Here is a 14426-nt window from a genome sequence, read left to right as displayed (position 1 = left end):
ATGAAAAAGAATTTGTCGAGTTTGGAATTCGGGACCAAGAGATATAGTCATTCAAAGTTTGTTCGGTAAAAAAACTTTGACGTACAAAAACTCCTAGCCACGGGATCCAAATACGACAATTTTTTTTTTTTTCAAATCGTAGTACTCGGAAAGATAATCGATTTGAAAATAAAATTATCACTTTCTAAACTCGTAGACACGAGTTATAGCCTCTTAAAGTTTTCCGGAACAAAAAATTGGATATTTCAGATAAAATTCGAAATTTCAAGAGCATCGGTGCATTTTCCCTAAAATAAATATAAGGACTTGCTTTTGTCTTTTTTTTTTCCAATTTACACTCATCTTTCCGTAGATCCGTCTTACAGAGAGTTGCTCGGAACAACTCATTTTCCTTAAATTAACCACTTTGGATGAATTTTTGTTTTTCCAAAATAGGCCTACTATAGATAGACATAGACTTGTACATTGCGAGCCAAGAATACGAAAAGCATTTGGGGTGTAAATAAACACCAAGATAACAAGACAAAGTAGCAGAATAGTAACATATAAACATGATTGGAGGCTTGGAAGCCAATGGCCCTTGAAACAAACATGACCACAAAGTTGCTTATATCAAGCCAAAGCAATGGACCAAGACTTTACGTCTCTTCACTCTTAATAAGTTGTGTGTACACCTATTATTTTGTTCATCAACTCATAAAATTCCAATCTACATTCTATAGTCTGTCTATACTAAGATGGAGCAAGGATTACCAAAAATCAATGTCCTAATGGTAGCATTTGCCGCACAAGGTCACATTAATCCTATGCTTAGACTAGCCAAACAACTACAATCCAAAGCCAATATCCAAGTCACCCTTGCCACTACCGAAGTTTTCTACCACCGCCTTCTCGTGCAAAACCACAGCACCACCACCAACAACACCCTCTCAATATCCGGTGTTGACTTTGAATGTTTCCCTGATGGTTTCAGCCTAGACTACGACCGTAAGAGCAACTTAGACACGTACATGGACACCCTAGCCAAAGTTGGACCAATTAATTTGTACAACCTTATTATATCCTTGTCTACTAACCAAACTGCGAAAAAATTCTCGTATATTATTACTAGTCCATTTGTACCTTGGGCCTCCGATGTTGCGCGGCACGGTTAGGAATCCCTTGTGCCATGCTATGGATTCAACCATGCACCCTCTTTGCAATCTACCATAGTTACTACAACAATATCAATGATTTCCCCACCCAGGAATGCCCTGACGTTAGCGTCAAATTACCGTGTTTGCCACTACTAGAGGCTTGTGATCTCCCGTCAATTGTGCTTCCTTCAAATCCTATGATGAGCATAAATGAAACATTGTCTCAAGCAATGAAAATTGTTGATAATATAAGGTGGGTTTTGGCCAACTCTTTCTATGAGCTTGAGAAAGAAGTCATTGACTATATGTCTAAATATGTCGTTATCAAGGCGGTCGGTCCATTAGTCCCACCAACAATTCTCCTAGGTGAAGAGCATGGTCATAGCAATGATGATCGAGTAGGGATTAATATGTGGAAGCCAGAGGATAAATGCATAGAATGGCTTAACCAAAATAAAGCTAATTCCGTAATTTACGTTTCGTTTGGTAGTTTAATTGTGCTATCAAGAGAACAAATGGAAATTATTGGGAAGGCTTTGATTAATTGTAAGAGGCCATTTCTTTGGGTTGTTAAGGAATATCCAGGTGAGGAAGCAGAGGAATTTCATAAGGGGTTTTTGGAAGAGACTAAAGAGCAAGGCATGGTTGTAAAATGGTGTCCACAAGATAAGGTATTGTCCCGTAAATCTTTGGGTTGTTTTCTAACACATTGTGGTTGGAATTCTATGTTGGAAACTATTAGTGTTGGTGTTCCTGTTATTGCTTATCCGTTTTGGACTGACCAACCCACCAATGCTAAGCTTATGTCTGAGGTTTTTGGTGTTGGGCTTAGATTATGGCCCAATAAGGATGGGTTGGTTGGGGTTGAGGAAATTATGAAGTGTTTTGAAGAGGTCATGGATGGTCCTAGAGCGGCGGAGATTCGAGCTAAGACGGTGAAATGGAAGAGTGCGGCTAGGGAAGCGGTGGCGCTCGGTGGCTCGTCCGATCGGAGTATCCAATCGTTTGTGGACGATATTATTGTGATTTCATCGCAGGTAGAATACATTGTGGAAACAGAGTGAAGGTTTCGTAGTATAAATATATATTTGATATAGGCGTGTGGGAAAATTGGGTACTAGACGTAGCCAAATGATCCCGATCAGTCTCATAGGTTGTCATTGATATAGGCCTATGGGAAAACTGGTGGCCCTAACCGGGTCGTGGTCAGGTTTAGTGGCGAGTATTGGGTAATAAATATCAGTCTGTCTCATTATAGACGACAACTATCCGTCTATAGCCCTCTCACAAAATTAAAGTGGGAGGGCAAATTGGGGTATGAGAATTTGTGAATAAATATAGACGCTAATATATATGATGGTGTTAAAAACTAGTCTCTACAAATTATTCTAGAAGACCGTCTTATGAGTAAGTCTAAAGAACAAAATCGTGAATATTTTTATTTTTGGGCCGAGTCCACATCTATTGCCTCAGCGTGCCACGCTAGACCGCCTTTGGACTTACCATCGACCCTTTTGTTGGCCTTTATTAAGGCACAACTCACCTCGTTGGATTGCTGATCGTCTTTTCTCCTGTAAGGCCCTATCTAATCCTCGTGAGACCTATGTCGGCTTACGCGTGCATATTAGTACCCCGCCACTCCCCCCCCCCCCCCCCAGCTTAAGAGTTCCATACCATATAGTGTAAGGCACCTTCAAGTCTTGGGCCTAATGTTTTTTCTTGTGCCTACACTAAAGTCAACCTTGAGCTCTAATACCACTTGTTGTGCGAAACCGTCGATATTTTTTGTTAAGGGTGTCCATATTCTATAATAGTACGATATTGTCCTCTTTGGGTTAAGCCCTCAGGGATTTACGCTTGGATCTTTCCCAAAAAGCGTAGTAGTATTTGTGTTCGTGACACTAATAAAAATGTTATTTCATCTTTACACCACCGATGTGGGACATGGGTTTGCACCCTAACAAAAATAATAAGAAATTAAAACTATAGTCTCATAGATAGCCCTTATACATCAACGCAAAACCTTGAAAGAGACGTTTATCATTAAGTAGAGATGGCAATTCGGGCCAGAACAGGGCAGGCGATACGACTCCGGCACAACATGACAAGGCCCGGGTGAACAGTACCACCGGCACGGGCACAACACGAGCATGTTAGAGTCGGGCCGCGGTTACGATTTGTGAAAATTCCCGTGGCCAGGCACATGCACGGCCCAAGCATAGACGAACAGGCACGAACCAGGTACGGGGGGCCTGGCACAGCACGACCCGGTTTTTGGCCCATAAATTTGTTACAGTTATAATGTTGTCGTTGCAATGTGACTGTTGTAGTGTTGACGCGTTGTTGCTGCCTTTAGAATATAGCCGTTACTTATGTAACGCCCCGTAAATTTCGGACCGTTAATATATTTCGAAAATAATTAATTAATCATGTAAAATTTGACATTAATGTATTTAAAGTAAAAATAATTCAAAGAAATATAATTTTATTATATTTTGAAGAAAAGTATTTATTTTGATAGTTTTGAAATGTTTAAAAATAGTTTAAACCGTGTAAAACTTTTTATTTCGAAATAAGGGCGTATCGGGGGGAAAATAACAATTCTTTTGAACGTTGGGTAAACGAAATTGGAAATGGGTAGTATAAATATTCAATTTTCTTGTAATCTCGTGTTTAAAAACTTTGGTCTTGACGGAATTTGCGTTTGACTTACGGGTTTAATTATTATTGAAACAAGTCAAACCCGACTCGTAAAAATCCCGACTAAAAATCCCGCTCTCCCTCCTTTCTTTCTCCCTTACCCGGCTCCCCTCCCCCTTCTTTTCTTTTTTCTGGTTTTTAGTCCATCCTTCATCTTCTTCATGGTTCTAAAAAGATCAAAACACCATTTTTGTTCCTTTTCAAGCTAAAATTTTGAAAATACTTATATGATTTGCAATGGTTTTAACATTGGTGAATGTTAAATCTCGTTGTTGGAGACGTCCCAATAATGGGTTTTCTCATTTATTGGTGTAGAAATATTTTTATATCTTGATATGAATATGGATGTTCTTGTCTGATCAACAAGAGTATCACTGTTTCATTGAAAAGATACCTATATTTTCTAATAACTATATTTTCTCCTTCTAAGTTTCGAGGGCGAAACTTTTTAAAAGGAGGGGTGATTGTAACGCCCCGTAAATTTCGGACCGTTAATATATTTCGAAAATAATTAATTAATCAAGTAAAATTTGATATTAATGTATTTAAAGTAAAAATAATTCAAAGAAATATAATTTTATTATATTTTGAAGAAAAGTATTTATTTTGATAGTTTTGAAATGTTTAAAAATAGTTTAAACCGTGTAAAACTTTTTATTTCGAAATAAGGGCGTATCGGGGGGAAAATAACAATTCTTTTGAACGTTGGGTAAACGAAATTGGAAATGGGTAGTATAAATATTCAATTTTCTTGTAATCTCGTGTTTAAAAACTTTGGTCTTGACGGAATTTGCGTTTGACTTACGGATTTAATTATTATTGAAACAAGTCAAACCCGACTTGTAAAAATCCCGACTAAAAATCCCGCTCTCCCTCCTTTCTTTCTCCCTTACCCGGCTCCCCTCCCCCTTCTTTTCTTTTTTCTGGTTTTTAGTCCATCCTTCATCTTCTTCATGGTTCTAAAAAGATCAAAACACCATTTTTGTTCCTTTTCAAGCTAAAATCGCCCTAATTTCTTCGTTTCTTATCGGTTTTTCACGAAATTTACCTTTCCGGAATCCCCTCGTCGCGATCTACAACTTGGCATAATTTAATTTCAGTTTTCTTGAAGTTGTTTTAAGACCAATTTTCGGAAATTTCGGTTTTATATGCTTATTATTGTGTTTTAATTGTTTATTTAGGTGAAGGATTGGAAGACGAGTTTGGGGACTCGTATATTATTGAAGATAGCGGATAGTTGCTAGTTAGGGTTTGGGTTTGAGGTGCTAATTGCTCTTTTTTCTAGCTTAAGGTAACATATTTCGAGTTACTCGACGGATTATCGTCACAATCTTGTTGTTTTTGTATGTTTTGTAATTTTTGTTGGTGTAGTAATTTTCACATGTTTAGAATGGTTGCATGCATGTCAATTGTTAGCTTAAATTATGCCTTTTGTTAGTTTAAATTAACAAAGTTGAATTGGGAACGATTAATTAATGTTCAGACGGTCTTTTACTAAATAAAAATGGAAAAAAATGGTGGTGTAGGGGGACGGGCAAAGGCAGCAAGAGCAGGCCGTGGCAAGCCCACGGCTAGCCCACGGTTGGCCCGGGTCGGTCCGTTGCTTGTTTCGCGGTTTTCCATGCAAAATTTGTCATTTAAGGTTTATTAATGACATAGATAGTATGAGTACACTTTAGGAATTGAATCATATAAGTAATAAAAATTATGTTAATGGTAAAACTATGCTTATATTAATAGTTATCACATGTTAGGATAGTTTACAAAATGAATTTATAAGTAATAGGCTCAAAATGAATTTTATAGTGATAAATTGTAATGCTTTGTTGATTGTGCCGAAAACTAAGCCTTAGTCCCTTTAACTGATGCGATGTCAGTTAATTGAGTGATTGGTCAGCCGCAATTTGACCCGTGCACCGCCGCAGGTGGGGTTGCGGGTAAAAATTCGGTTGAATGAATTAGATAATCGGCCTTTTTCTTGTTTTAGGCCATTTATTATATCCCTATTTCACATGTGTAGTTAGTTGAATTTAAATAACTTCTTATTTAGTTAGTTGAATTTAAATAGCTTCTTATTTTGTAGTAATGGCCCTAGATTCCCTTAAAGCCTTTAATATTGTTAAAATTGCTAGAATTGAAAGTTAGTATTGAATTCTTATTGAGGACACTGTTGGATTTGTATGCTGAGTAGACAATTATATAGCCTTTCACATGATAGAATATTAGAATTTATGTTGGTAAGTAGGACTTTTTGCCCTCTTATGGTTAAGTGGGTGTCTTACTTGACTTGTGTGGTGAGTCTTGTGTGGTGTGGGCTAAAGTGTTCAAGCTGGGACTAGCTGGGACTAGGTCCTAGGTGAGTACTTCGGCCTTCATCATAGATAGGTCTTTATAGTCTTTGACGAGTATATGTTCACCGCTTGATAGCCTTTGTGTTCACGACTAGTGGATGTTTATCCAAGTTGGGGCATGACCTCGATTACTTATTTTGATAGTAAGTGGTCACTTAAGTACTAGCCAACCCTTCGGTGGTGTCCTTAGGGTACTCACTTCACTTTGTTTTAAAAAAAGTTGTGGGTCTTGGGTGCGGTGGTGTGTATCCGCATGTCTAGGTCTCTGTGATTTTAGGCTAGGGTTGTGTTGTCTCTTGGCCATGTTTTATTAATATTAACCGCTGAGCCAAGATACCGGTTCGATTACCTTCCCTACCTCGTGGTATAGACTCGAGTTACAAAGTGACTATTGACGGTGCTAAGAACTTATGCCTGTCTTTGATATATTGCCCTTTCTTGTATGGTGATTTTATGAAGTGTAATAGGTGAGATGTAAGCGGATTTGATTGATAAAGTTTGGATTACTATTTGAATTATATGATTCACATGATAGTTTAGGTTGGTCAGTTTAGGGGTCATATGTTAGAATAATTGATAATTGAATTATTTATCATCTTGTTTACATGTTTTACTACATGTTACATTAATTTTGGCGATTCGTGGCTGGGAGGACTCGAAGTTACTCCCCACTGAATTGTGCCTTTCGTGTTTGTATAAAATGCGATTGACAGGTTGTCGATGCTTTGTTGGGGTCACAGACGAGCTAGTGAGCATAAGGAACCTTGGACCTAGTTTGGTTATTCTTTTAGTAAACCTTTTCTATTTTGGTTTTGTATATAATTTGAAGGGACATATGTCTCCCTTTTCCATTTTGGTTTGTATCCTTATATTTCCGCGTCTTTAGTTATGTATGTAAATTAGTTATCAGCTTTTGCAGGGTATTTGACACTCTTCTTGAGTTGGTTTGGTTGTGAATGGTTTAGGAAGAAAATTTTTTGAAATTGCAGGTTTTTGACTAGTTGAACCATTTACAAACATATCCTACCAGTTTTTCTGTAGAATTTATGTAATTTTTTTAAGGCTAGATTTAAGGGTGTCACAACTTAGACTTTGTTTTATTTATTTATTTATTTTCTCCCCCAACTCTATAAATACCAATCGATTCTCACCATTTTTCTCACAAATCATTCTTCCACTCATCTTATAATCTTATATTATTACTCAATTAGTCATACTCAAGTTTTTTTTTGGTAAAGGGTAAGTATATATATATCAAAAGAATCAAAATGTTTATGAGTATACAAGCAAAGCTATTATCTTCTATCTATCAAAACATTAATGTATCGGATCAATCCATAGCTGATCATAACTACTGAGGACTCGTCTGTTTCTTTGTAACCATCTGTCTTTGACCTCCTTCCACACCTGATTCACCAACATACTTGGAACTTGCACCTGCTGATGTATTTTAGCACGATTTCTGACATGCCATATTCTATAAATCAGACCTACGAAACAAGCACCAGTGACCACTCTTTGTAAGCCGCTTCTGGACCTACTCGAGGAGAACCATTTCACCATATTTTCTACATGAAACTAGATGTGAAGTTTCTGTTGCATCAACTGCATACATCTTTTCCTATACTCACATTTATAGAAGAGATGCTCATGACTTTCTGCTTCAGATCCACAGATAAAACACACGGTAGACTGAACAATACCCATTTTATGCAGTCTGTCAAGGGTAAGAAGTTTGCCCTGCTGAGAAGCCCAAAAGATAAAAGAAGTTCTTGACACATTCAAAGCATTCCAACACAAATGCCTCCAAGGTACCTGAGGGGAATTATCTCTTAGCCAGTTGTATCCATCTGCTACAGAATAGCCAGAAGATTTGGCTATCCACTGGTTGTTAGAGTAACATGTCTTAAAGATTTCCTTCACTTGAACAATTTTTCTCTTGGACCAATTACAATCAGGAGGAGAAGTATACTCTTTCTAATCACACCCTTTCATATACACGTGAATAATCCACTTAACCCACAAATGATCGTTTTTTGAGGCTAGCCAACTACTGTACTTTCCAAGAAGAGCTTTGTTCCACACCTTAGCATTCTTAAGGCCCAATCCCCCTTCAAGTTTAGGTTTACAGCATGTATCCTATTTTATATTAGGAGCTTTTAAGTAGGAATCACTTCCTCCCCACAAAAAGTTCCTACAAATGGATTCCACCTTATTCATAATGCCATAAGGTATTAAAAATATCGAAGCCCAATAGGAATGTAAAGAAGAAAGCACTGTCTTAACTAGCACAAGTCTTCCAGCATAAGACAACTGTCTTGCTCCCAAGCTTCTAATTCTATGGACAATCCTCTCAATCAGCTTATGTCCCTCAAATTTAGAGAGTTTCTTTGAAGAGATTGGGACACCTAGATATTTAAAGGGTAGAGTACCAATTCTAAAGCCAGAAACTTTGACAATGTCCTCCATAATTTCCTTACTGACTCCATTAAAATAAATATCAGTCTTATCATTGTTCAAAGCAAGCCCAGAAGTAGCAGAAAAAGTAGAGAACCCTCTCAAGAGTCACATGATAGACACTGCATTACCCTTGTAAAACAGTAAAAGATCATCTGCAAATAGCAGATGATTAAGTCTGATTTGTCCACACATTGGATGGAACCTAAACCCTTCTTGCTGGCCAACAGTAACAAGAATCCTCGAAAGATATTCCATGCACAGAGTAAAAATCAAGGGGGACATTGGATCCCCTTGCCTCAACCCCCTCTTGCCTTGGAAAAAACCAAAAGTGTTCCCATTGACATTAAGAGAATATGTAGGATATGTAACACATGTCATGACAAGGTGAATGAATTGAGAAGGGAACTTCAAGGCTTGTAACATTTGACGAACAAGCTTCCATTCCACAGTATCATAGGCTTTTCTAAGATCAATTTTGATAAGAGTTCTAGGAGAAGTAACTTTCCTATTATACATCCTTACCAGGTCTTGACAAATCAGGACATTTTCCACTATATTCCGGCCTTTAATAAAACCTCCTTGACTACTATGCACAATGTCAGGTAGTACCTCACTCAATCTAGAACAAATAATTTTAGTAATGCACTTATACAAAACATTACAACAGGCAATGCGTCTGTATTCAAGTACACTCCCAGGTTGTTTAACTTTTGGAATAAGAGTGAGGATAGTAGAGTTTACCTGTCTCAGCAGCTTACCAGTATCAAAGAAATCAAGGACAGCTTCTGTAATATCCTTCCCAATTATGTCCCATGAATCTCTATAAAATTGACTAGAGAACCCATCTGGTCCAAGGGATTTTGTGGAAGGGATGCTAAAAATACACTCCTTGACTTCCTGAGGAGAAACTGGTTTCAGCAGAATACCCGTGTGCTGATCATTTATTAAACTCCCAGTTCTGAGAGTAGGCACATGAACATCCAAAGTGTCTTTGTTATCACCCAGTAACTCCATATAATAATCAAGAAAGGCATTCTCTATGCTTTGAGGGTCAGTATGTTGCAGACCATTTTTATCCTTAATTTGGAGAATTTTATTATGCATTTGTTTTGTCTTAATTTGAGTATGAAAATACTTAGTATTCTCATCACCTTCACACAACCATCCAATCTTTGCCTTCTGACTGAGGAAACTATAATGAGCTTTGCTCAGGTTTCTATACTCCACTGCAGCAGCAGATTCCTCCTCCAACACAGCAAGATTAGTAGGATCCTTGTGCATCAGAGTTTGCAGGTCAGAGAGTCTTATCTTAGCCACTTCCACTGCATTTTCCACATCAGCAAATCTAGTTCTGTTGAGCTTCTTCAGAGGTTGTTTCAGGTTTTTTTTGCTTAGTTACCACCTGGAACATCCAAGAGCCAGTCACTTTCTGCATCCAAGTATGCTTGATAATGTCCAGAAAATGAGGATCTTCTCCCCACATATTAAAATATCTGAAGTGAGGTCTCAGTTGTCTTTCCAGTCTTCTAGAACATATGCAAGGACAATGGTCAAATATGCCTTCAGGTAAAAAATATGCATGGCATTCAGGATAGAGATTCATCCACTCAGCATTAATCATAAATCTATCCAACCTAGAGAACACTCTAGAAGAAGGTTCATGCTTATTATTCCAGGTAAAATAAGAGCCTTGAGCTTTGACATCAATCAGCTCACAATAATCAACACACTCCCTAAAATCCACAATATCACTCCAAAGAACAGGTCTTCCAATTCTCTCATGGAGGGCCAAGAGATTATTAAAATCCCCACAAACACACCAAGGACCCCTCCAGGAATTTTTAATATTTTTAAGATCAGCCCATAAATTCAACCTTTCCTTATCATCATTAGACCCATACACAATAGAGAAGAGAAATACATCAGAGGAAGCAAGCTCAATGACTTTTGCAGTTATATGTTGATCAGACATAGTCAGAACTTGCACATCAAACACCTGATCAACCCAAACAAGCCATACTCTACCCCCAGGATAATATTGATTGTTATTCACACCTCTCCAATGCAGACCAAACACAGACAAAACACCAGTACAGTCCTGCTCTTTAACTTTAGTCTCAACTAACCCATATAAACCTACTTTATTCTGAAAAAGGAATCTCTTTATTTCAGCTTGCTTGGTACTCTTATTCATACCCCTCACATTCCAGCTACCTATGTTATCCATTTAAATTATCTCCTGGTGGATTCTTCGGTCCCCCATTCATGTGCTTTCTAGGATTAAAGAGCACTTCAGCATATGTAGGTGAACCAGGCTCACCCACAGAAGGAAGGGACTGGTATTCCTGTCTTACCAAACTTGAGACTACTGTGACAAGGGATAAAATAGGTGAACCTATCCTGGAAGTCCTAGGTGTGACAACAGGTACAGGATCAGCTACTGGTTTGGCCACAATAGGTTGAGCCCTCTGCACAGTCACAGAATTAACTACTGGTTTGGGCACAGTAGCTTGAGCCCTCTGCACAGGCCTCCATTCCTGTCTCAGTTGAGGCTTAGGTTTAGGATCAATTTTCTTTTTGCAAGCCCCGGTGATATGACCAATGACCTTACACAAAGCACACAAATCTGGTTTCCAGTCATATTCAACAATCACACATATATCTTTACCTTTCTCATCCTTGAAATATATTTTCTCAGGAAAAGATTGTCCCACATCCACTTCCACCATAATTCTGGCATAGCCTAGCCTAGTTTTTTCCATAGTCGGCTCATCACATCTCATGAATTTTCTAATCAAAGATGAAATTTTCTCCAGACTAGAGGAACCCCAGAATTTCAGAGGAAGTCCACACAACCTACTCCAGATAGGAACCTTTTTTACCTTCTCCTTAGCCAAACTACAATCCTCAGACCATGCTTTGACAATTAGAGGCTTATTATCATACATTGGAAATCCTTGTTGAAGCACCAAGTTTTTGCACTCGAGGGTAGGGAAATGAACTAAGAATGCTCCATTAGAAAGAAACGATATTTTGTCATATTTGTATTTCCCCCATATACGATTAACAAACCCAGAAAGAAGTTCCCATGGAAGGTTTCCCCCTAACACATAGCAGACTACTGCAGTGGACCAATAGTCAATTTCAGGTTGAACATCTTCAGGAGTTAATTGTAAAACACTTGACTCAATAGCACGAGGAGATAAAGACGAGGCACGAGACTTACCAGAGACCTTCGTCCACCCTTCATCCTTAGCAGCGACGTATTCTTCCTCCTCAGATTCAGTTTGCGCATCTTCCACTATAGTCGCAAGATTAAGAACAGGAATACCAACAATTTCCCCCAAAGTCTTCGTAGCTCGCGAATCTTCAGATTGAGGGCCATCCAAATTCTCAAAAGTCGAAGATTCTGGTATATCCATATCTAAATTTAGGTCAGGACAATTGCTAAACGATAATATGATTTTTGCTCTAGGTTTACGGATTTTATTATGAGATTTTTTAGGTATTTTCTTCCTTGCCATTTGCTAGGAAGAACCCTAAAAAAGTAGAGAGAAGGAAGAGTTTTCTCTCTCATCCCAAATAAAACCCTAGAACCCTAAAAAATTACCAAAAACAAAAGTCATACTCAAGTTATTAAACAAAAAGTACTAGAAATATAACAATTATAAAACAATTATTTTTAAAAAATAAAAAATAAAAAACATAAATTTAAGTTTTATGCGCCGGCCCAAGTGCAAGCCACAATTAGTCTATGGGCCAAGGATGGCCCGAGCACGAAAATTGGCGTGCCAGGAGCGTGCCGCGACGGAGGTTGGGGTGAGTGGGCCAGGCACGACACGACCAGCCCAATATCCGTGCCTGGGCCGGGACATTTTTGGAAGAAGGCACGATGGGCTGGCCCAGCATGGCCCAATGCCAACTCTATCATTAAGTTACTAAGAGACAATTTTCTGTACTCATTTATGTGTATTTTGTGACTCTTTTATTGTTGATCGTGCGTCAAAAGTGTCTCTTTAATTCGTACTCATTTTCGTTAGTAGCATACCCATTTCATAATTAGCATACTCATTTTACCTTTTAGGGCTTGCTTTGATTGAAGGTAAAAGGAGGGAAATGAATAGAGGAGTGATATGTAAGGATCATTTTTCATGTTTGGTTTTAAAGTAATTATTCATCTCCCGAATCCATTACCCTCGCGAAGGGGTAGTACATTACAACCCCCCCCCCCCAAGAATTTCAGAGGAAGTCCACACAACCTACTCCAGATAGGAACCTTTTTTACCTTCTCCTTAGCCAAACTACAATCCTCAGACCATGCTTTGACAATTAGAGGCTTATTATCATACATTGGAAATCCTTGTTGAAGCAGCAAGTTTTTGCACTCGAGGGTAGGGAAATGAACTAAGAATGCTCCATTAGGAAGAAACGATATTTTGTCATAGTTGTATTTCCCCCACATACGATTAACAAACCCAGAAAGAAGTTCCCATGGAGGGTTTCCCCCTAACACATAGCAGACTACTGCAGTGGACCAATAGTCAATTTCAGGTTGAACATCTTCAGGAGTTAATTGTAAAACACTTGACTCAGTAGCACTAGGAGATAAAGACGAGGCACGAGACTTACCAGAGACCTTCGTCCACCCTTCATCCTCAGCAGCGACGTCTTCTTCCTCCTCAGATTCAGTTTGCGCATCTTCCACTATAGTCGCAAGATTAAGAACACAAATACCAACAATTTCCCCAAAGTCTTCATAGCTCGCGAATCTTCAGATTGAGGGCCATCCAAATTCTCAGAAGTCGAAGATTCTGGTATATCCATATCTAAATTTAGGCCAGGACAATTGCTAAACGATAATCTGATTTTTGCTCTAGGTTTACGGATTTTATTATGAGATTTTTTAGGTATTTTCTTCCTTGCCATTTGCTAGGAAGAACCCTAAAAAAGTAGAGAGAAGGAAGAGTTTTCTCTCTCATCCCAAATAAAACCCTAGAACCCTAAAAAATTACCAAAAACAAAAGTCATACTCAAGTTATTAAACAAAAAGTATTAGAAATATAACAATTATAAAACAATTATTTTTAAAAAATAAAAAATAAAAAACATAAATTTAAGTTTTATGCGCCGGCCCAAGTGCAAGCCACAATTAGCCCATGGGCCAAGGACGGCCCGAGCACGAAAATTGGTTTGCCAGGAGCGTGCCGCGACGGAGGTTGGGGTGAGTGGGCCAGGCACAACACGACCAGCCCAATATCCGTGCCTGGGCCGAGACATTTTTCGAAGAAGGCACGATGGGCTGGCCCAGCATGGCCCAATGCCAACTCTATCATTAAGTTATTAAGAGACAATTTTCTGTACTCATTTATGTGTATTTTGTGACTCTTTTATTGTTGATCGTGCGTCAAAAGTGTCTCTTTAATTCGTACTCATTTTCGTTAGTAGCATACCCATTTCATAATTACCATACTCATTTTGTTGGAGCTGTGTCCTCCAGTTAGTGCGGATAACGTCATTGCACATACACTTGTACGGACAAGTGGGAGCTTGTTGGGGCTGGTGTCCTTTACAGTTAGTGCAAGGACTGATAAATCTCTAAAAGGATCAAAGGGTATACTTTTGTATTATAATCAGTTGGTCCACGTTTATCAATAACGGTTGGCTTGCTAGATAAGTTTGACGTTATTGTCATACAGATGGCGGTGATCAACTGGTCCCTAAAAGTCACACCTATAGGATACGTTTGAGAGATGTGACGGTATGAAAATACAGTCATGTT

General features: G+C 38.5%; 1 protein-coding gene and 1 pseudogene across 1 annotated transcript; one reads left to right on the top strand and one right to left on the bottom strand.

The window, feature by feature from the left end:
- The first annotated feature begins 588 nt into the window (after positions 1-588).
- LOC141611585 (UDP-glycosyltransferase 84B2-like) lies at positions 589-7414 on the top strand (annotated as a pseudogene).
- Positions 7415-7765: 351 nt separating this feature from the next.
- Positions 7766-8656, bottom strand: LOC141613332 (uncharacterized). Its single transcript, XM_074432066.1, has 2 exons — positions 8399-8656; positions 7766-8164 (listed from the first exon to the last, which is right to left on the bottom strand). Exons 1-2 carry the CDS (start codon positions 8654-8656, stop codon positions 7766-7768), a joined length of 657 nt encoding a protein of 218 aa, XP_074288167.1.
- Between the last annotated feature and the right edge of the window lie 5770 nt (positions 8657-14426).

This window comes from Silene latifolia, chromosome 11, assembly GCF_048544455.1.
Source record: "Silene latifolia isolate original U9 population chromosome 11, ASM4854445v1, whole genome shotgun sequence".
NCBI lineage: Eukaryota > Viridiplantae > Streptophyta > Magnoliopsida > Caryophyllales > Caryophyllaceae > Silene > Silene latifolia.
Note: the sequence above shows the minus strand (reverse complement) of the source record. Positions and strands in the feature narration are given on the sequence as shown.